General features: G+C 36.3%; 1 protein-coding gene across 2 annotated transcripts in view; it reads right to left on the bottom strand.

Annotated features, from left to right (window-relative positions):
- The window catches only part of UHRF2 (ubiquitin like with PHD and ring finger domains 2), a gene marked incomplete at its 5' end in the record, with an annotated part of 71,931 nt that continues 48,938 nt past the window's right edge, over nt 1-22,993 (bottom strand). The window contains 11 exons of one of the 2 annotated variants that reach the window (XM_084237169.1): nt 1-277; nt 1,257-1,355; nt 3,399-3,556; nt 4,140-4,236; nt 5,937-6,077; nt 6,768-6,930; nt 10,219-10,325; nt 12,365-12,469; nt 16,081-16,188; nt 16,500-16,623; nt 21,977-22,163. In XM_084237169.1, coding sequence (XP_084093295.1) covers nt 131-277; nt 1,257-1,355; nt 3,399-3,556; nt 4,140-4,236; nt 5,937-6,077; nt 6,768-6,930; nt 10,219-10,325; nt 12,365-12,469; nt 16,081-16,188; nt 16,500-16,623; nt 21,977-22,163 — 1,436 coding nt within the window. In that variant the 3' untranslated portion in view covers nt 1-130. The remainder of the gene's footprint in view (nt 278-1,256; nt 1,356-3,398; nt 3,557-4,139; nt 4,237-5,936; nt 6,078-6,767; nt 6,931-10,218; nt 10,326-12,364; nt 12,470-16,080; nt 16,189-16,499; nt 16,624-21,976; nt 22,164-22,993) is intronic. The other variant, XM_084237170.1, reaches the window with a different exon arrangement.

Consider the following 22,993-nt stretch of genomic DNA (forward strand, 5'->3'; position numbering starts at 1 on the left):
AGAGGATTAGCTGCTTCAGAATGTGAGAGATATGGTCTGCCTTTGCTTCCATACTCCACCCATTCCACCCATTTTAGATTCTTTATTGTCCAAAAAGCCAACCAGGAGCAACATGGTAGAAGCAGAGAGATCATCGTCCTTTGCTGTAGCCAGGGAAGAATAGGTCAAGTAGAGTCTGCAGAATCTCATTGGGAATCATGATGTAATTCTGGCCAAGATCATGCCGGCAAGCAGGGCAGGAGAAAACTTGAGCCTTAAAAGAGCGCTGTAAACAATCCTAAAGTGGAGAAAAAAAAAAAAAAAGACATCCACTTTCATCTGAAGATAAAGCATGTAGAAAAGTACTCAACAAGATATGCTTTTAAATTCCAATTAAAAACTTACTGTTTGGTAATAAGAGAAGATTTAAAATGAAATAGCCTATACACACAGCTTTAGTTCCACCTCCAGCACAAACCATGAGAGTTCAGGTAAATGACTTAACCTCTGTGCACTTTAATTTCCTCATCAAGTAAAAGGAGGGTGGGAGATTATTGTCTAGGTTGGACTTTAATCCTTTCCTAAGAGTACTAAAAAAAACCTTATATTCTCTTGCTTAAGACTATGTTACATATTCCATCCAATCATTTAACATACTATGTATCTTCCAAAAATATAGACTAAGAGTTATACAAAAAAATTTAAATGAAAATGTAAATCATGTAAAACATGATTTGTTTCCATTTTATAAAAGAAACTAAAAATCAGAAATTGGGTTAGGGTACACGGCCATCATCAAGCAGTAGCACAAGATTCCAATCTAAGTTTGACTAAAACTCAAATTTTTCTTTTATACTACACTGAAAACTCAATAATCAATTCCTCTGGACATGTTGCCAACATAATATATATTTTAGATTCCATTAAGTGCATAGAATGGTTTCAGTTTAATACATAATATTTGTAAGCTATAACTTAGTTTATATCTTTATAACTTAGAAAACATCAAATGATACCTGACTCTGCTCTTTTCCATTTCAACACCAACAATTCCCAACATGATAGAACACCATATACATCAACCATATATATCTGAATTACTATTTATAAAATTAAAACATAAATTTATCACCAAGATGTAAGTAAATGCTTCTTAATCAACAAGGTTCCATACCTATTCTGGTTTCATGGAAAAATGCTTCCTCACATCCTAAAAGATTTGGAGTTACACTAACTTTTAGTCTGATAATGGGAAATGAGAGTGGAATTCTACTTACTTTGCAGACATTGTGGAGGCAATCTGTTGTTACAGGCTGGTAAACTAGCTCCTGGCAGCAAACACACATAAAAGATTGTTCCAATTTTTTCAGAAAATTCTAAAATGATATCAACGGGGAAGAAAAAGAATTAATATTCTATAGTATGCTAATAAAATTCTAATTAGAAAAAATTGCCAGTCATATTTAATATTTTTTAAATCAAGACATTAATTATTACTTATAATTAATACAGGATCTGGAGGGGCTCAGTATAGTGAGGAACTATAGGTGCCTTGGTCGTGGGCGTGTTATGGTAACACATCTGAAGAGATGTGATCCTATAACTCTGAATTATATACAGCGTTGTAATCCAATATTACCTCAACAGAAATACAAAGACACAAACAGATGGAAGGCTATTCTGTGTCCATGGATAGGGAGAATTAGTATTGTTAAAATGGCCATCTTATTTAAAGAAATATACAGATTCAATGCAATACCTAACAAAATTCCAATGACATTTTTTAAGGAAATAGAACAAATACTAAAATTCTTATGGGAACACAAAAGACCCCCAAACAGCTAAAGCAATGTTGAGAAAAAGAATACAAATGGAGGCATTCTGTTACTCAAATTCAAACTATACTATAAAGCCACATTTATTAAAGCAGTATGATACTGGAGTAAAAATAGACATATGGAAAAATGGAATAGAATCTTTATGCCACCAAACAAACTGACACATATATCAACAGTTAATTTATGACAAAGAAACCATACCCAACAATAGAGAAAGGGAAATCTCTTCAACAAGTGGTGCTGGGAAAACTGGACTACCACATACAAAAGAATGAAATTAGATCACTCTATCTCATACACAAAAATAAATTTAAAAATGGATCAAAGACTTGGCTGTAAAACCTGAAGCCATAAAATACATAGAGGAAAACAGGCAATACATTCCAAGACATTGGCCTTAGAGACTCGATGCTAATGGCAAGGGAAATGAAAGCAAAAATAACAAATAGGATTATATCAAATTAAAGTTTCTACAAAATGAAAGAAAATATCAGAATGAAGAGACAGGCTATTAAACAGGAAACGATATAATATCCATCAGGGGGTTAGTACCCAAAATATGTAAAGAAATCAAATCCAATAAAAAAATGGGAGAAAATTCTCAATAAAACTTTTTCAAAGAGAACATACAGCTAGCAAGAGACACAAGTAAAAAAATGCTCATCACCACTTACTATTAGAAAGATACAGATCAAAACCATGAGATATCATCTTACACCTGTGAGAATGTCTTATATCAAAAAAATTTAAAAGCAAGTATTGGTGAGGGTGCAAAGAAAAAGGAACCCTTGGACACTGTTGGTGGAATGTAAACTGCAGCAACCATTTTGGAAAACAGTATGGAGTTCCCTCTAAAACTGAAAATAGAACTATCATATAATCTAGCAATCCCTCTTCTGAGTATCCAAAGAACATGAAATTATTGACTTGAAGAGATACATATACTCCTATGTCTCGTGCAGTATTTTTCAAAACTAAGATATGGAAACAACTTAATCGTCTCGTATATAAATGACTGGATAAAGAAGATGTGGTATATATACACAATGGAATTCTATTCAGCTAGATAAAACATGAAATTTTTCTATTTGCAACAAAATGTGATGAACTTGAGCAGATTATGCTATGTGAAGTAATTCAGAAGGAGGAAAACAAATATTGGATGATTGTCCTAATCTATGGAGTATAAGGAAACAAAGCAAATGAACAGATAAAACAAAAATAGTTAACTAGTGGATTTAACATCGGTATTGAAGTTATTAGAGAGGAGTAGGGTGAAGGGTAAGAGCAAAGAATGTAACGCATAATGGTGTTTTAAAAAGGAAAAAAAAATTATGATAGTAACAGAAACTTGGCAACAATAAAAGGGCCATTAAAAAAGAAAAAAACACATAAGAAATCTAAAATCAACATTATAACATTTTATATACTTCCTCAATTGATTTCTGAAAGGTGGTGGCACTGGACAATGGATAAAAAGTAAATTTTGACTGACTTGTGAAAATAACGCTTTAAAGGGAAATTATTTTTCATTATTTGTTAATATAGAACATTCTTACTAAAAAAAAAATCTGTACATACTGGTCCTTCCACAAGAGATGCAAGTACTTCATCCCATAGCTTCTGGTTTTGATGATCTTCCTTGATTAAGTTTTGTTGTTGAGGAGTTAGTTGGAAAGCTTCAACAGCTTCCGATGAATCTGATGCTTTGAACACTTTGGAGGCACTTGGACAATCATCTAGATTTATTTAAAAATACATCAGCAGGGCCTCCCTGGTGGCACAGTGGGTTGAGCACAGCACTGTGAAGCCACAGCCTTTGCAGCGCTGGTTCGATTCCCGGCTGACCAGTGAGAAATCCACATGGCGCGGCAGACGTCTCCTGCCTCACCCGCTGCTCCCCTCAGCAGTGTATTTTGGTCTGTCTGCCTGTTCTGCTCCCTGCTCTGTCTCTGGCGAATCCTCTTACCCTCCCGCGGTTCTAGCCTGTACCCTAGTTCTTGCATAAATAAATAAATCTTAAACAAATAAATAAGAATACATCAGTAGACTTACAAGAGATTCTAAGTAGAACTATGAAACAAAAGCATTGACTGGTTTAGCATGAATATAATCTGCTAAAGCAGCAACTGATTCACCCTGAGTGTAGGATACTATTTGTTATTTTGACTCTGACACTTAAAATACAAAAAAAGTCATTCCCCTCTCCCTAGGAAAAAACCTTTGACTTTACATTTACTTTCTTAGGAATTTCAATTTATTCTCCAAACATTTTATTAGAAACTATGTTATCAAAATTTATGTTCTGTAACCATTACTTACCATCTATATTTGACCTTTTGGAGACTCCACTGGTCTGTTTCTTTGACTGTCCTTTAGCCTTCTTCCCTTCCTTATCTGAAGGGTAACCTACTGGATACTGAGGGAGAAAAAAAGCACAATGTAGACTTAAGGTTCACAGAGATGTGGATGGGTTCTAGATCTTGGTGAGAAATTTTTAATGGGGAGGGTGGGGAAGAGTCTTTATTTTCCCTGAACTGAAAGACAATATAAAGGAAACAGATATTTAAAGAAATAAAACTTAAAAAATCTTAAGTTCAGTATAAAACCATGTGGTTTTGACTATTAAGATATTTCATTTTGTAATACAATGATCTTAGTTTCAGATCTAAGAGGGGGGTTAATAAGTTTTCAGGAGATGTGACTAGGTGGCTTGAAAGGTCTGAGGAAGAAAGGAAAGTACAATCTGGATAGGAAGGTAAATGAAGCCAACCACAGAGCACAATAGATGGTACCCACATATATGGGATTACACTAAATTGTGGAGTCAATCTTAAAAACAAAAAACTCCAACAAAGCCAAATTAAGGGTCAAAACATTAAGGGTCAAATTTCTTATCTTCTAAAATTGGGGTGTGAAGCTTTTAGAAGGACTAAAGCAACTAAATTACTTAATTCCTTATCAGCCAAAGGGTAAGCTTCAAGGAATAAATTCTACCTATTATCCTTGCATTTTACTGGCTACTTTTCCTTCTTTTTGGTGGGGGGCGGGACATGTTTTGTGCTAGTATTCATATTTAAATCTCATTGTATTTCAGGCCTCATCAGTAATAGTACTAATTCATTATAGTAGATGGGCTTTTATGATTCTGCTCAGTTTTAAATCTACCTACACTGATCTGCTGAAAAGTAGATCTGAAAAAAAATCTTATGACAGTTGGCTTTAATGGGCTTTAATATATTAAACTTTAAAAAGTATTTTGGTGGTTATTTTAGTAGTTGATGGGCATCATTTAAATAACTATGAGTTTAAAAAGAAAACAAAAAGACAGAAACAGACTTGCACTAGAAGACACACACTCACCTGCCTGGGTGGTCAGACACTTGCCCATAGTTCAGCCCCTACACATGCAGTGTGGGCAGAGCCAGGGGAAATGACAAAGCTGGCAGTCTTTACAGGAAGCACAGTGATGGGGAATGGAGGATGAACTGAACCATGCTCTGAAGTCAGTGTCAGGGATAAAGTCTAGCGTGTACAGTGGAGGGGGAATGCAGCCATACCATACAGTATATGCACACAAAACCAAGAAAGTCTTATGTGGGTTAATAGCTGATTATGGACAAAGGAAAAAAAAAATAAGGCAAAGCACTAAAGGTGGTGACAGGACAGGGAAGCAGCTTGAGGGGGAAGAGAGAAAAGGGGTGAGGAAAAGTGAGAAGGGTAGAAAGCAGACCACTCTTACAAGCCACCTCCCCCCCATTCCCTACCAGAGACACAACCCATGCCCTCTAGAATAAACTTCCTTTTTCAAAGTCTCCGGTGCCTAAATTATATATATTCCTTTTCTTCATGCTTCAAGTCATTCCAAACAGAATTGAAAGCATTTTACTTTCATTGATAAGCCCAGCTTTTCCCAAGCACAACTTTTGGTCTTAGGCACCTAGTAGAATGCTATCTTTTTACTTTTGTCCTTCTATATACTTGCATGGTCTCATTCCTCACCCCTTACAGTCCACTGATCAATTGTGTGGGTTATAGACAGTGTTAAGGTACATAAGATTGTACAGAGGCGTATGTTTTTATGAAATGTACAAGTAGTGTAAACAAATGTAATCTAACCTGTAAACGTAGACATAATCTTCTTGACCGTTCTATTCCTTCTGAGGTCCAAGGAGCAGGTTCAACATCGTCTCTTCTTAAAAGGTAGCGCCAAACCAAGAATCCATGACTTGATGAAATCTCTGGCCAGTATTTCACCACCTAAATCATAATATTTCAGTACTACCTTGAGATTTAAAAATTTAGACTTACTCATATTGCCATATTAGTGGTTTAAGTAACCATGGTAGAACCAAAATGCAACTTCAAAAGATACTTGCTTTACTGTAAAAATAGTAAATAAATCAAGACTACTCACTAAAATATTGTTCTGAACATATTTCCCATGATTATGTTTATTAATGTTTCAGTAAGTACAGAATGCTACCCATTTGAAATAATGACAAGATTATGCTCATTAGTTAATGGAAATGTGCATAATGGACAAAATGTTGGTAGTAGATGCTTGTTTTAAACAAAGAACACTACCTATTTTAAAAATTATAATGTGTTCTGCTTTGAAAACTATTACAAATAAAATCATTCTGAAAGATATATAAGAATAAAAATATATAATGGCAAAGTTATTTAATGGTTTTATCAGAGAGAGTATATACTTGTAAAAAGCTTAACCCAAAATATGACCCTGCCCTTAGGGACTTCAAATAAGCCTTAAAAGTATACATGTTAAGAGCTCACTTGTGCATCTGCTACATTTCTAGAAAAAGTAGAAATACCAGTGAAAATGGCCTGTTTCCTCAAGCCCACCCACAGTAGAGCAGTTCCCTGTGGTAACCCTGTCTTGAAAGCCCAAGAAGAATGACTAACAAGATGTCATGCCAGATAGAGCACCTTATAAATGCCATCATATCTGTTGCCTTCTTCAGGAGCATATTTGCTGATCTTCCTCCCTTTAAAACTGCGTATCACTCTGACTGGCTTACCAGCTCTCCAATTCCGAGACTCTGCTCCAATTTTATCATCCAATGGAGCATCACAGTTTAGGGCCAACGCCCTAAAAAATAAAACAAAGTCTTTATACCAAGTAATCTTTCTTCAAGTATATAACGCATCATTAGCTCAATTAAAAGGTGAATTATGCCTTACCTGATGGTTAAGATTCTATGATTCTTTCCATATTATTCCAGATAATAGGATTATGCTTTCCCCCACCAGCAGAGAAGACAAATCAGTTTTCTGATGTCACCCCCAAGCCAGGGGATTGGTTCTCAGATAGCCTGTAGGGTTCTTCTGAAAGTAATAACATCTGTGCCACGTATAATAGAAAACAACTAGAAATACATGGAATTTTCTTTAAATAACGTTTGTTGAGGGGAGGGAGAAAGTTGGAAAACTAAAGCAAGTGATTTTGGTAAGTTATTTCTGATAAGGGAGTGAAGTAAAATGCTGGAATAATGTAGAAAGAAATCCAGAAAAATAAATTTGGCAGCAAGGTACAAATGACCTTCCTATGTCTACTTTGCACATTCCATACAACAGATACTCCTTAAAGTTTAGAAGATATTCAGAACAAGTTCAATATGAGAATATCCTTTAAAGACCTCCAGTGAAAAGATAAGTTTAAATAAAACTGAAGCATTCAAATGTCTGTGCTAAATCATGACAATAAAGATTTTGGTTGATAAGATCACTACATTTTATTGATGATACATGAAGAAAGGGGAAACACTGAATTGGAAGCAGCACCTGATTTAGCTGAAGCTTCCTTAGTATATACTCTGTTAGTAGCAAGTAATCAGTAAGTTTAGTAGATGTTAGAAGACCTTTCTTGGCAGAACTTAATCCTGCCAAAAAAACCCAAAAAAACAAAAAAAAAAAACCACAACAACAACAAAAACAAAACGCAAAAATCCCAACCCAACCTAGAATTTGTTTAAAATTAGTATTTTTTCCTCTAAGACACCTATTTCCTAAGTTAAGTGAAAAGAAACCACTGAGAACATATAAAGTTACATGCACACACACACACAATCTGATAAAATAAAATACAATACAAAATACTTCTGAATATAGATTCTTTCTTGCAGGCTCAATTAAGCTTAAATGACTAATCTGTTGAAATCTCTTGATCAGTGTTATGTTGTTAAAGTAAATGAATTTAAGAAAGTGATTGTTAAAAAAAACATAGATGTAGTCAAAGAGTTAAGGTTTGCCAAGTTATCTTTTTTTATTTCAAAGGGAGAAGCATTGAAATTCTGGGGAGCAGAAGAAAATATAGCCATCACCTGTAGAGTTAATTTTACATCTTATTTATGGAACACCTATGAGATATATATATATGTTTATCTTCTTGAAGTGTTAGCATAAGGTTTAGTACTACCTTCCTATTAATGAGTGGAATGCTTTGGTGCTCACAGGTACCTTTCAGTCATAACGACTGCCACCACTATCTGGCATTGTTAACTCACTTCTAGTTTCATGTAGTATGCAGGGAGTTCAAATATGTGAAGAGTCCAAGAGGATAAAATGAGTCAAAACAACAATAAGCCTTTCCCTTTCCCTACAGCTCAATGGGTTGCTTCTAAGTCCCCTGATAAGGATAGTCAGGTTACCTTGGTACTCTCTTCACTTTCATAAAGTGGAAAAGTTGAGAAGAAACAGGAACAAACTTCTTAAAAGCAAGAAATAGGTATCAGTATGTCTTAGAGAGGCAAACATGAATTGAACCATATACTAGTTAGGAAAGATTATGTCATGGGCTGGAGCTAAGGCCCTTTTACCTCAGTTTTCATGTTCATAAAACATACAGGTAGATTTGCCCAAGAGCTTGTTCCAATCACAAGGGTACTCACAGCTTAGTGTAAAAATTAACTAAATGGATGTTAGTCTCAGTGATGTCAATTCTAATGGTTTTGAGTTAATATTTCAATTTTACAATTTTCCTTTTAATATAAACATTTTTACTGCTTGTCAATTACTTTCTGACATGATTATAATAGATGGTAAACAGGGTGTGCCTATTAGAGTGCTCAATAGCTTGAAAAGAATCTACTCTGTACTTTATAAGAGCAAGTAGTAATCAGAGAAGTTTCATGCAGGCAAAATAATCTATTATTATTAGAAGGAAAATAAAAGTTTCAGATTTGACAGCTTGAAAAAACCCTTGTACAAATTCAAGATACATTTTCTTAGATGAAAACACATCCAAATACTTCTAACTTAAGATCATTTCTACTGAAGAGCTGCTTTCTTGTTACAAAAAGACTAGCTAAGGACAGGACTCCTGACTCAGGAATGTTTTCACCAGCAAATCTGACCTGTCTCCTCTGCTGGTTCAGTAAAATAATCCTACTGTCAGAAATAATATAGAAGGAAGACATAAAAACAGAGTCTATGTAACTTGGTATGCAACAAAGTCTTAAAATCATACTGGTATATTCTTTATTTCACATAGTAATAAATTAAGGGCACACTATTTAAAACTGATTTAGACTCAAGAAAGCAAAAAAAAAAAAAAACTTTTACTCAATAATTCACAAAAACACTCTTAATGGATACAAAACTTCTCAACTTTATGAAATGATCACAAAAAATTATCAGTATGACCACGTTAAAATGTGATTGTTGCTATCTAATTGCTTTGGTTACTTAATTATTATTGGTATTGGCATGCATTCTTTTATGAAATAAAACACTTTAGGAGCTATAAAATTTTATGTTCCCATGAAAGCTGGAATGTCACTTAATATTTCTGTAGAATAAAGGTCAGTACAAGGTGGCTCTTTGGTAATGCCTTACAAGCATTTAGTCAGAAAAGGTCACTTTTGTAATGAAAAGAATGTTCTCTTTTATAACACTTAAAAGACGTCATATTATTATAAATCCTAAAATCACCGTGAGTGTAGTTCTGATTGAGTTATCTGGTGTTTTGTTTATACACATACATGTGACCTCTCAGACACAGGCATATTTCTAGAGTTACCTCTAGAAAGAAATTTGTCACTTTCAAAGATAAATCTGTTATGAGTAGAACATAACTTTAACCTAGGGGTAGTAAATAAGCCACCTAGTTCTCAATTTCACTTCTATTATGTAGATTCCTTTCCTTCAAAATTTTTAAATGCAAAGCACAGGTATTAAAACCAGGAATTATGCCATTTTAAAAATAATGATACAAAGAAGTAAGTCAGGATGCTTACAAACAGTTATATATTCAGTAATGGAATTTTAATTTTACTTCTTTAATTATTAACTTAAGATGTTCCTCTAGAGTCTAAGTTACAAGTTGTAGTCCTGTAATCAAAGGTCACATTTCAAATAGTCTTTACAAACTCAAGAATACCTGTTCATGTTTGTTAATGTTTGATCAGCCGATGGTGCACCAATTCTTTTATTACCAGCAAGATTTTTACCACCACTCCCAGTGTATGTGAATTCATCACCTCGGTCCTGCAGGAGAAGATTTTTAGCAGTAAGACACCTAAACCCAAGTATAATTTCACCAATTCTTGTTTTAGATTCAGAATATTTGGTTGGGGTGTTAGGGGTGTTGCCTTACCAAAAATAAGGGAAAATTTCAAATACAATATTGTATTTTTTCTATTTCACACATGGAGAAATTGAGGTTTAATGGAGTTAAATAATTTTGGCAATGTTTTACATACAACAAATGTCAGAGCCCAGACCAAATATAATTAGCTAGCTACTAAAAATAAATGTTAAAGAGATTCCATTTTCTGTTGGCTTATTTTCTTATAGAGCCTTATTAAAAAAATGCTACGTGTTGACTGTAATAAACTATATAACATCCTTGCATTCTATAAAATATTTATTTATTTTAAAGATTTATTTATTTATTTATACAAGCACTGGGGACAGTCAGAAGCGCAGGAGGGTGAGAGAATTCACCAGAGCCAGAGTGGAGAGCAGAACAGGCAGACTGATGAAGTACACTGCTGAGAGGAGCAGTGGGCGGCAAGAGAAGTCTGCGTGCCATGTGGGACCCTTGCCTGGCGGCCGGGGATCCAACTGGCACTGCAGAGGCTGCAGGCAGCTTCGCAACCCAGTGCTCAACCGCTGCACCACCGGGGAGGCCCTCTATAAAATATTTAAATATATAGCTTCAAAATATGCGTGCTATAGGAATACTCAAAGGATTAGCCCGAATATTTCAATTTTAAATTTCTTTTTCTATGCTAATAATATATATACCAAATTTGCCTTTCAGAAAGAGGGCAAACTTTTCTACCTCTGAAGACATACTACATCTTGTGCTCTCCATAGCTACTCTAATTCATCATAACATACGACGGAAGCTAGGAAACAAAACAGACTAGGAGAAAATACCAGCAAATCACATATCCAATAAACAGAAAAAACAAACAAAACCCAATTAAAAGTGGGCAAAAGACCTGAAGAGATATACCCCTAAGAGGCTATATGTATAGCAAATAAACAAATTAACAACATCATCAGTCACTGGGGAAATGTTAACTAAAACCAAATGTTAACTAAATAAGGATCCTCCCTGGTAGCACAGGGGTTAAAGTCTCAGCGCCATCAACCTATCACCAGCAACTGCAGCATGAGTTCTATCCCCAGCCAGGGAGCTAACCCATATAGGGCAGCAGACCTCTTGTGTCTCACCTGCTGCTCCCCTGAGCAGTGTATCTCAGAAGATCTGCCTATTCTTCTTCCTACTCTGTCCCTGGTGACTCCTCTCACCCCCCAACCCTGCATCTCTGGCCTACACCCCAACTCTTATATGCATAAATAAATAGATCTTAAAAAAAAAGAATTCCATAGAGAATGTGAGTATTTTCATTGCAATAATCAGTTACTACATATATATATAAATCAAACCAGTACACACAAAGACTGATGATTGATTTTGTAACTTATGTGCAACTAACCACTTGAATATTTCCTGAACAAAGCCTCCTGTAGTTCACTGAATGATCAAGATAGGTTTTTTCCCCCTGTTTTAAATTAAATTTAAAAGACTGTTTTTTTTTTAAGATTTATTTATTTATTTATTTATACAAGAACTGGGGTACAGGCCAGATGCGTGGGAGGGTGACAGGATTCACCAGAGACAGAGCAGGGAACAGAACAGGCAGAATGCCGAAATTCACTGCTGAGGGGAGCAGCAGGCGAGACAGGAGAGATTTGCCGTGCCATGTGGGACCCTCGCCGGCCAGCCAGGATCAACTGGTGCTGCAGAGGCTGCGGACAGCTTCACAACGCTGTGTTCAACCACCTGTGTCACCAGGGGTGGCCTAAGACTGTTTTTTAAAGGTCACCATCTGACATGGTAAAATAAAGCTCTTTATAAAAATTTTTTATTGAAGTAACACTGGTTTATAACATTATATAAGTTTCATGTACACATCAACATCTGTATATATGACATTAAGTTCACCACTTAAAGTATAATGCCACCTGTCATCCAAACAAGTTCTAAGGAACAAGATTATATCAGGACTTACTACTTCATCTGCAAATCCACCAGCCAGGACAAGAGAATAAGCTCCGTCGTTACTTCGACCATGAATTCCACCAACATGGGGCCTATGGACACCTGCTTCGCTCACCTATAAAATAAATGAGAATCTTAAAATATGGTTGAAATCTTGGTTAAGTTAAATTTACAATATGCTTTAATATATATTCTTGAACCTTAAAGCCTCCACCTAAAATCTGAATGTTACCCAGAGTTCTATGTTTTGTTCTCTGACTTTAATTCTTCCCAAGTATATATCCCTAGGTACTGAGCTGATCATTCTTCAAACTGCTCAGACTTAGAACTCTGATTTTCAAAATTACTATGATATAACCATCATATATTTATTGATAAATTTAGCTCAAATGAGGTAAAAAGGAGTTTACTTTCAGGAATCCAGATCTCTTCCTTCTTATTTTTACATTTGATTATGGCAATGTTCCCTAGCCAAGTCAGAAATGCAATAATCATATTAGTGTCATTCTTCTCTTTTACTCTTTAAACCCATTTGGTCACAATATACTGCTGATTTGATTTCCCAAGTCTCTCACTACCATTTATTTTAATATTTTTTACTAATGTTGGTATACAATATTGTATATTTAAGGAGTACAGGTTCACACCTCTCTGAATGCAAGTGACCACACCATGCCCACCACCAAAACACCCATAATCCTCCTTGACAGTCTATTGGTCCATTGAGCTTACTCTATCCTTTGCTCTCTCCTCCAGCCAACTCTGGTTGCCTCACTTCTGCAGTTAGATTCCAAAGGGTTGCAAAATCACCATTTCTACTTCTATTTTCACTGCTATCAACTTAGTTTGAGTCACAAATGTTTAAAATAGACCTCCTTTTCTCACTGCCTCTAATGTTCCTTTAAGGCCATTCTACCCATCAAAAACTCAGTGATGGTTTTAAGGGGGAAAAAAATCTGCTTTTAATGTGCAACTGCTTAAAATAAATTGTCTTACAGTATCAAGCTTAAATTAAGTATTACACATTACCCTCTCTCAATCTGGCTCCTGTCTACTTTCCTGTCTTATCTCCAGCTTCTCCTTCAAGGATCCTATACGTTTGAGCCAAATGTGCCACCCTTTTCCTTAAGCTCATGCTAGTCTACTATTTTTTTAAAGATTTAATTTATTTATTTATGCATACAAGAGCTGGGGTGTAAGCCAGAAGTACAGGGCAGGGGGTAAGAGGATTCATTAGAGATAAAGTGGGGAACAGAACAGGCAGATTGACTTAAATACACTGCTGAGGGGAGTAGTGGGTGAGACAGGAGAGGTCTGCTGAGCCATGTGGGTCAGCTCCCCAGACAGGGATAGAACTTGTGCTGCAGTGGCTGCAGACAGCTTCATAGTACTGAGACTTAACCCTTTGTGTCACCAGGGAGGCCTGTATTCTACTATTTAAATGCCTCTGCTTTACCCCCCATCTTCAATTATGACTCATTGAAACAAGTGTCACTTATTTGGATTCTTGAGATTTCCTGAGAGAAGTTTTATAATTCATGTGTTTGTCATACATTTTTCTTAACAAAGAAACAAAAGCTGAAATCCAAGTCTGCATAGTAGGTTAGGGAAAGAGGCACATTAGAAACAAACAAGAAGCTGGTAAGAACAGAACTCAGATTTAGGCCTTGGAAATACCAGTACTTCACATATAGGATCACTTTAATTCCCAATCTCACCAACCCTTATAAAAATCTGAATATTCCCCACTTTCTAAATGGCAAGCGATTTTTCTAGTTACTCAGACCAACAATCTCAAAGTCATCTTAGACCACATTAAAAGGGTTTTTAGAGTTTGGAAATTAATTAGTTAAAGGTACAAAAAAATAAATAAAAAATAAGGCAATTAGCTCATATAAAATACCACATGTATTTTCACTGTATAGATTTTTTTTTTTTAAGATTTATTTATCCACGCATACAAGAACTGGGATACAGGCCAGAAGTGTGGGGGGTGGTGAGAGGATTCACTAGAGACAAAGTGAGGAGCAGAACAGGCAGAGCAACTGAAGTACACTGCTGAGGGGAGCAGCAGGCAAGCCAGGAGAGGTCTGCTGCACCATGCGGGTAGCTCCCTGGCCAGGGATTGAACTCATGCTGCAGTGGCAACAGATTAACTTCAAAGGTTGCATCCCAACCCTTGCGCCACCAGGGAGGCCCGTATAGATATTATTTTAATACACTGCATTTATAGAGCCAAAATCACACAATATAAACATCAACTAAATAAACATTTAGCCAAAATTACAATAAAACCTTTGCAAGAATGGGGGGACAAAATCTATTAAAGTAAATGTTAACCTTCCATAGAAGGAAGTTAATACAACTAAATTATGAAGATAGAAGCAATATAAACATGTCACGTAGAAATGAGGTAAATCCAGAAGAATTGACTATGTAACTCTGGGTATGTGTGTTACATTATTTAAAATAAAATTATAAATTTTATTAACATTCTAAACACCAAGGACACTTGATGTTTATTTAAAGTTCAGAATCCTGAGTGACTTTAATTGGAAACTGCTTAAACAAAGAGATTTTTTTATATTAAATTTTCCATAATAATAAAACTACCTTTCTAAACAAGCAATCAGACTGAATATAATAGAGCCTTCTTCAAGGTAAAAAGAGAAGTAATTTTATCCTTGGATTATATGGCACTCCCTTTGACCAATATCTATGTTAACATTCATTCAAGAAGAGAAACTCCAAAGAAAACAACTGAAATGAATTTTCTTGGTGTTCAGTGACATCAATGAGAACTCACCACATGACTTAAAAAAATTAATATTTTAGCCAGGTGGATGGGAATAAAATAGAAAGAGGGCCCAATGGCTTAGAATAAAGGACTATGGGTACTTTTAAGTAGGAGTAGTACGGTAACATATATTTAAACATATGCCCCTAAATCAGGTACAGTGTTATAAACCAATTTTACCTCAATTAAAAAAAAAAAAGATTAACGTTTTAATTTAATTTTTGAATTACTTCTACTGTGTTTAAATTTTAAAAAAAAAAATCTTTATTTATTTATTTATACAAGCACTGGAGCACAGGCCAGAGGCACAGGAGGGTGAGAGAATCCACCAGAGACAGAGTGGGGGACAGAACAGGCGGATCGACTGAAATACGCTGCTGAGGGGAGCAGAGGGCAAGACAGGAGAGGTCTGCCGCACCATGTGGGAATCTCCCCGGCTGACCGGGAATTGAACTGGCGCTGTGGAGGCTGTGGACAGCCTCAGAGCGCTGCACTCAACCCACTGCGCCACCGGGGAGGCCCTGTGTTTAAATTTTTTGGCAAGAAAATTCTTTGGAAAGTTTAATATACTACTAATATTAACTACCATAATTAGTGGTGGGAATTTCATGGGGACTATAATCGAGATGAGAAAGCATACATTGCACAAAATTGAAGTATGTTGTATATAAAATAAAAAAAGAAAAAAACTACCATAATAATAACAGAAGAGTAAGTAAAACAGTGATGAAAAGGCAGAGTGATGCCTAATTCCATGATGACCGTTCCTCTGGATAGAGTCTACCCATACTACAGAAAATCTCATTCTAACAACTGAAGGCCATTTGATACTTCCTAAATTAGTCCATTTAATCAACAGACACTGATATTGTCATAATTTGAACTGTACCAACTTTCACCCTTTCAAGTAAGCCTATTTAAAAACATACCTGAACTCTAAATCTCCAAGTTGATCCTACAGGGATCCCAGGAATAGGTCCATAATGATTGGAAGGAACAATAGTACATTCTTTAGTGCGACCAACACAGGCCATTCCCTACAAGTCACAGAACAAGCTGCTTGAGAAATAAGTTGTGTAAAATCTTAAAGAAAGCTCTTAATTCTTACAAAATGGGAATAAAATAGAAACCCAACTATTTACATGCTAAACACATGACAATTTACATAGTCATATCAACTTATAATTAATAATTATGGCATAACAATTTATGTCTAAATAAAATTATTTGCTATTATAGCTGATATTTAAATAACACCTATACCTTTGCTATTATGGGTACTACAACATTCTAACTTGAATTATGGTAACAAATTGTATAACTAGGAAGAAGAAACTTTCTTCTTTACCCTGCCCCAATCTCTCCGGCTTTCTGTACTTGCTGATGGCATTTTTGCTTTCTTTTTACTCATCTTGAGTCTTTCACCAGCCTTTACAACTTCACTGGAATCAGTTTTACAGGAAGGGCAATACCTTTAGAAGAAAAAAGGAAATTTGTTAATGCCATATTAAAGTCAGTAATAGATTAATGGCATTCCTAGCTTAAAACAAATTTTAAAATGTATTTCTTAGTGTATATTACAAAGCTCCTGTTGGCATTTACCTATTATTAAACTTTTCAAAAATATTTACAGGGTAGATTGACCAAAACAAAAATGTTGTCATTCTTTTAGAAAATTTAAGATTTTAATATAAATTCTCAAATTCAGTTCAAAAGTCAGACAAAGCTGTCTAATTCAAATGACATGAACTGATCTTATCACTAACCCTGAGAATGGAAATCATTAAAAGTAGCAAGAATAGGTGATTCTTGACTGAAAACTAGATTATGCAACTGATATATCTCCCCATCTAAACTGGCAATTAGAATTTTCAAAGTCAAAAATGTATAGTCTATTATATAACAATTTTACAGGATTTCAAGGATGTTTGTTTATATTTGCCTTATCCCTAGTTCAATTTTATTTATTTTTTAAAGATTTATTTATTAACACATATAAACACTATGGTGCAGGCCAGAGGTGCAGGGGGTGAGAGGAAACACCAGAAACAGAGTGGATCTACTGAAATACACTGCTGAGGGAGCAGCAGGCAAGACAGAAGTCTGCTGTGCCTTGTAGGTTACATCTCTGGCCCGGGATCAAATTCATGTTGCAGTGGCTGGAGATAGCTTGATAGCCCTGTGTCTTTAACCTCTGTGCCACCAGGGAGGCCCACCCTAGCTCAATTTTATTTTTATAAATTTGTTTTGTCTTTTAGCCTATTTGTGGTTAGTTACCTTATTGTAGTTTGTATAACACTATATACTGTCTTAAGTAATTTTTAAAAAGCAAAGTATGTCTATAGAGTGAGATGTAATGAAAGCTTTGGAAAATATCCTAACAAAGACTGAATGGCCACTTCTCCCAATAATCTTCAGTTTGTCCATATTATCCATTTCACATGGCCAACAGAGCAAAGACAATACCCGTGCTCCTAATTAATTTTGACTGCCTAATTATAAGATCTTGATTTGTATTAAAAGAAATATGTAAATTCAGTCCTTGATACTGAGAAAAAGAAACAGTGAGATACATGTACAAACTCAAGACAAACCCACATATGCAGAACCAAATACTACCAAGTAAAATCCTTTCTGAGTAAGGCAAGCTTCCAAAATTAATTTTTTATAATCAACATTGTATTTACCTGATGTGCTGTCCTTTATAACTATGACTTTATCAAAGACCTTACAGTTAAAGAAACTATTTTTCTGATGAGAAATGGGTTCAGAAATTAAATATAAAGAACACATAATTTTGAGAGCTTGTTTGGAGGTTCTAGCAGGGGAGCGCAGCTACTCGTATACCCTCGACCGAAGACCGGTCCGTCTCTATTCGGGGAAGGCCGTCCTCTTCGACCGAGCGCGCAGCTTCGGGAGGGACGCACATGGAGCGGTGAGGGAGGAAGGGGACACCCGCCTAGCCAGCCAGATCAGCCGAATCAACCCTGGCGATCAATGGGGTGACAGATGTCGCAGCCAGATCGCCCTCACATCCGAACACATAATTTTGAGTAGAAAAGAATATTTAAGGTAAAGAAGTTCAGGTGAAGTAAAGGACTTCATATGAATATAGAGATATATTCCACAGAGTAAACAAAGACAGTCTTGTACATGCTAAAGTAATCCCTGTGATTCAGACCTCCATCAAGTTTGTTCAGAATCTCCTATATGCCAGTTGCTAATCTAGTGCTGAATCTAAATGTTTGTGATTAAAATGTTTGTAAGCAATAGTTAAAGAAAATTAATAGATTCAATGAAAATTTCAGAAAGCATAAGTGTGCAAAGAAAATACATCAGAGTTTTGTGGTAGTAAGAGTGGTTAGATGTGGTATGCATTTTTTATCTATCTATCTATCTATCTATCTATCTATCTATCTATCTATCTATCTATCTATCTGTCTATCTATCTTTCATTCATTCATTCCAGCACTGGGTACAGTCAGAAGCACGGGAAGGTGAGAGATTTCACCAGAGCCAGAGGGCAGAGCAGAGCAGACAGACTGACGAAACACACTGCTGAGGGGAGAAGCGGGCGGGCGGCAGGAGAGGTCTGCGCACCATGTGGGACCCTCGCCCAGTGGCTGGGGATTGAACCGGTGCTGCAGAGGCTGCGGGCAGCTTTGCAACCCAGCGCTCAATCGCTGTGCCACCAGGGAAGCCCTGATATGCATTTTTAGATAAAGATTCTGAGGAGGTATTCTAGCTGAGGCCAGGAGTCATCATTTGTAGAAGCTAGGGAATAAATTCCAGACAAAAAAACATTTAAGTGTAAAGGTCCTGAGGCATGAGAAAGAATGGTATACTTTGAGGAACAAAATGATAGATGAAGTTTATTAAATAAAATGATAGTAAAAAGCAATGAGATTAGGGCCTCCCTGGTGGTGCAATGGTTGAGGCTGGGTTGCGAAGCTGCCTGCGGCCTCTGCAGGGCCGGTTCGATCCCCGCTGCTCCCTGGCCTCCGGAGGAGGGTCCCACATGGCGCGCAGACCTCTCCTCCCGCCCGCTGCTCCCCTCAGCAGTGTACTTTGGTCCTTCTGCCTGCTCTGCTCCCCGCTCTGGCTCTGGTGAATTCTCTCACCCTCCCGCGCTTCTGACTGTACCCAGTGCATGTATAAACAAACAAACAAATAAATAAAATTAAAAAAAAAATGCCTCTTAAAAAAAAAAAAAGGAATGAGATTAGAGAGTAGACAGGCTTTCAATTTTATTCTAAGTGGAGCAGGAAGACATTAGGGGTTTTTCAACAAGTGTGTAACCTGATTCAATACTTAGTAAGATCACAGGAGAAAGGATAATTTGCTCTCATACTGGATATAGATATGTGAGAACAGGCAAAGAGGTGATCAAAGTGAAGTTTAGCTTTTCAGCCTGCAAGAGTGAATAAGATGATGATATTATTTAACAGAGATTGGAGGAGGAGCAGAATTTTAGGCGGGTGCTCATGGAAATGAAGGTCTTCATTTGAACTCTCAAATTTTGTGATTCCAGTAAGGTGAGCAGTTGAATTTAGGAATATAAAGCTCAGGGGATTAGGTTTCGAGATGTAAATTCAGAACTATTAGGTTGGTATTTAAAGTCACAATTGGATGAAGTTATCTAGGGAGAAGCAAGAAGAAAGAAGTGAGTAGTACTTTGGGAAACTGAAATCTGGTAGTTGAGAGAAAACCAACAAAAGATTAAGAAGGAAAGGCCAGTCAAGGAGGAAGAAAATTAAGTCATATGGTATCATACAATCTATAAAGCCAGCTATCAACTGAGCAGCTCAATAACCAGTGGGCTTGGCAACATGGAATGTGTCTAATGAGACTGACATAAACAGGGAGAATACGAGGAAAAGCAGACTGAAAGACTGAGTTATGGACGGGAGGAGAGAAATATAAATAAACAGTGGAGACAGCACTTGAGAAATTTTGCCATAAGAGCAGAGAAATATGATAGGCAGCTGGTGGGAGAAATGGGATCAAGAGAGGGCTGTGTGTACCCTTTGAAAACCAAGAGTCTAGGATACTAATGAGAATAATCCAGTAACTTAAATGTAGGAGCAAAGTTTCTGAAAAGGCAAAAGGACATGTAACTGAGAGAGTAGGGAGAAGGGTCTACATTTTATAAAATAGGAAACAGATCCAAACAAACACAAGGTGAGAAAAATATAACAAGACTCGAGAAGCAATAGTTACTGGTGTTGGTAAAATTCAGGTCATAGTGGTTGTGAGTAAAAGGAAAAAAGTGTACCCCTTCCCTTCTCCCACCCCTACAGCCTCTATTGTAATACAGAAACAACCTTCTCAACAAATGGGGAGAGATGAAAAGAATGGAGAACAACCCAGTCTTCACAATAATACCACCTATGCAATTGTGTATTAGTATTTGAGCATGTTAAAGTTAAAAAGTTCTTTTAACTTTAATAGGGCATATTTTTTCCAACCTCTTTTCTATTTTTTTGTAGTTAACATTACTCAATAGAGGTATAGATACTTTAGCATTTGACCTTGACACCTGGTTCTATTTATTTATTTATGCATACAATAACTGGGGTATAGGCCAGAGGTGTGGGGGGTGAGAGGATTCACCAGACACAGAGTGGGGAACAGAACAGGAGGATCAACTGAAATAACACTACTGAGGAGAGCAGCGGACGAGCCAGAAGAGGTCTAGTGCACCATGTGGGTTTCTCCCTGGCTAGGGATCGAACTCATGCTGCAGTGGCTGCGGACCGCTTCACAGGCTGCATCTTAACCCCTTGCTCCACAGGGAGGCCCCCTGGTTCTATTTATTAACCTCACAGGATTAAGTCTATACATCTATATAAAGCACTTTGCTAATATATAGCATACATAACCACTCAATAACTACTAAGTACCATTATAGGACATAATAAGTACATCCAAAATAACCAGGTGATAGAGGGGACCCATCCATAAAGCTAACCAGATGAAGTCATCTTTAAGTGAAAACCTGAAGGACAGATATCACCCTAAAGTTATGCAAAAAGGGAAATGTTCCCGAGAGTATTTACATTTCTGTCAACTGCAATACCTCACAGGAGAGAAAGAACATGATTTATTTAAGGAATTGAAAAATACTTAATTTGGCTTGAGTATAGACTATTTGGAGAGACGGAAGAGGAAAGTGGTAAGAGATACTGCTAGACAAAAAATAAAAAATATTGTGCTGGGTCCTATAAGGTAACATAAAACCTTTGAAGTAAAGAAGTAACATAATCAAATTTGCATAAGAACACAGATTCTGTATGGGAGAAGTGACTAGAGGGACTACAAAATGGAATTTGAGATCATATCAGAAACTACTGTAATAATCAAATAAAGGCATCAAAATCAAGTAACCACTGGCTATAAAATTTTAAGAACTTTAATGCACAATATTTGTTAAAGTTGTTTGGATCTAAAAACACTATGTATTTTTAGAAATCTATTTCTGAGGCCTGGTGGCCTAGGGGCTAAGTCTCAGTACTATCACCGCTGCGGCCTAAGTTTGATCCCCAGCCAGGGAGCTAACACACAATATGGTGTAGCAGACCTCTCCTGTCTCGCCTGCTGCTCCCCTTAGCAGTGTATTTCAGTATATCTGCCCATTCTGCTCCCTACTCTGTCTCTGGTGAATCCTCTCACCCCCTACACCTCTGGCCTAACCCCCAGTTCTTTTATGCAGAAATAAATAAATAATTCATAAAGAAAAAATAAAACTTACTTCTGGTAATTCAAGTACATATTTTATATTCAATTCTTAAGACGGTAACAACAAAAAGCTCCTGATAGTCATACCAGTATTCCTCTTCAGGGATCTTGTCCAATGGTGGATTCAGGCAGTAAATATGATAAGCCATATTACATTCATCACACAGAAGCTGCATGTTGGGTTCCTGTTTTCCACCACATATATGACAAGAGCAAGAATGACATTGCTTGTCTGGGTCTCCACCACAAGAGTCACATTCAGGGTCATTTTTCCCTTTTAAGAACAAAATTATAGAAAGCCAGTCTTAAAATCATTTTTGTATCCACAGATCTTATAAAGAAATGAAAACAATCACTGAAGTCAGTAGCCCTTTATTTCCCCCCTCTAATTTGTCAGATACTGTTCCTCATATACCATAGTGATTTCAGTACTAACTTTCTGAGTGATTACTGCCTAGTTCTTGCTAACAAAAAAACTTTGTTCCAATTTGACTAAGGTACTTGACAGCATGTAAGTAATGGAAATATAATAGACCTAAAATGTCAAAGACTGATGTTTAGATTTTTGGTTTGGAGAATGATGTGATCAGTGATAGTCTGGCTATAGCTCTGAAATAGTTTCTTCACACATGAGCTTAAAAGTGAAGCTATAATGTGATGAGCATTGGGCAAAAGAGAAAATAACAAATAAATACAGATATACTGAGAGTGAGAGAGAACAGAATGACACAAGAAAAACCTAGTCAATTTTGTTTTTCTACTGTGGTTTACTGACAGCTCCTAAGCCACATAAACTAGGTTTACTTATCAACTTACCTTTATTTCTAGGATCTAACCATACAAGTAATCACATAAAGTGGGCCCTTAATTCAAATATAGATATATTAGCACTGATGCCCCAGAAAATGAGAATGGCCACACTGGTAACATGGAAATCTATTTACTGATTTGTTAAAGGCTTTGTCATATCCTAATCTGTACAACTGTGGTAAGAGGTTTGGCAGAGTTTTATAATCTTCAGTATTTATTTTCAGAATACATTAGATTGACACATGGCATATAATCAATGGATTATTCTCTGCAAAAAATTCAGAACTAAGAGTA

The sequence above is a fragment of the Talpa europaea genome (assembly GCF_964194135.1).
Source record: "Talpa europaea genome assembly, chromosome: 7".
Classification (NCBI taxonomy): domain Eukaryota; kingdom Metazoa; phylum Chordata; class Mammalia; order Eulipotyphla; family Talpidae; genus Talpa; species Talpa europaea.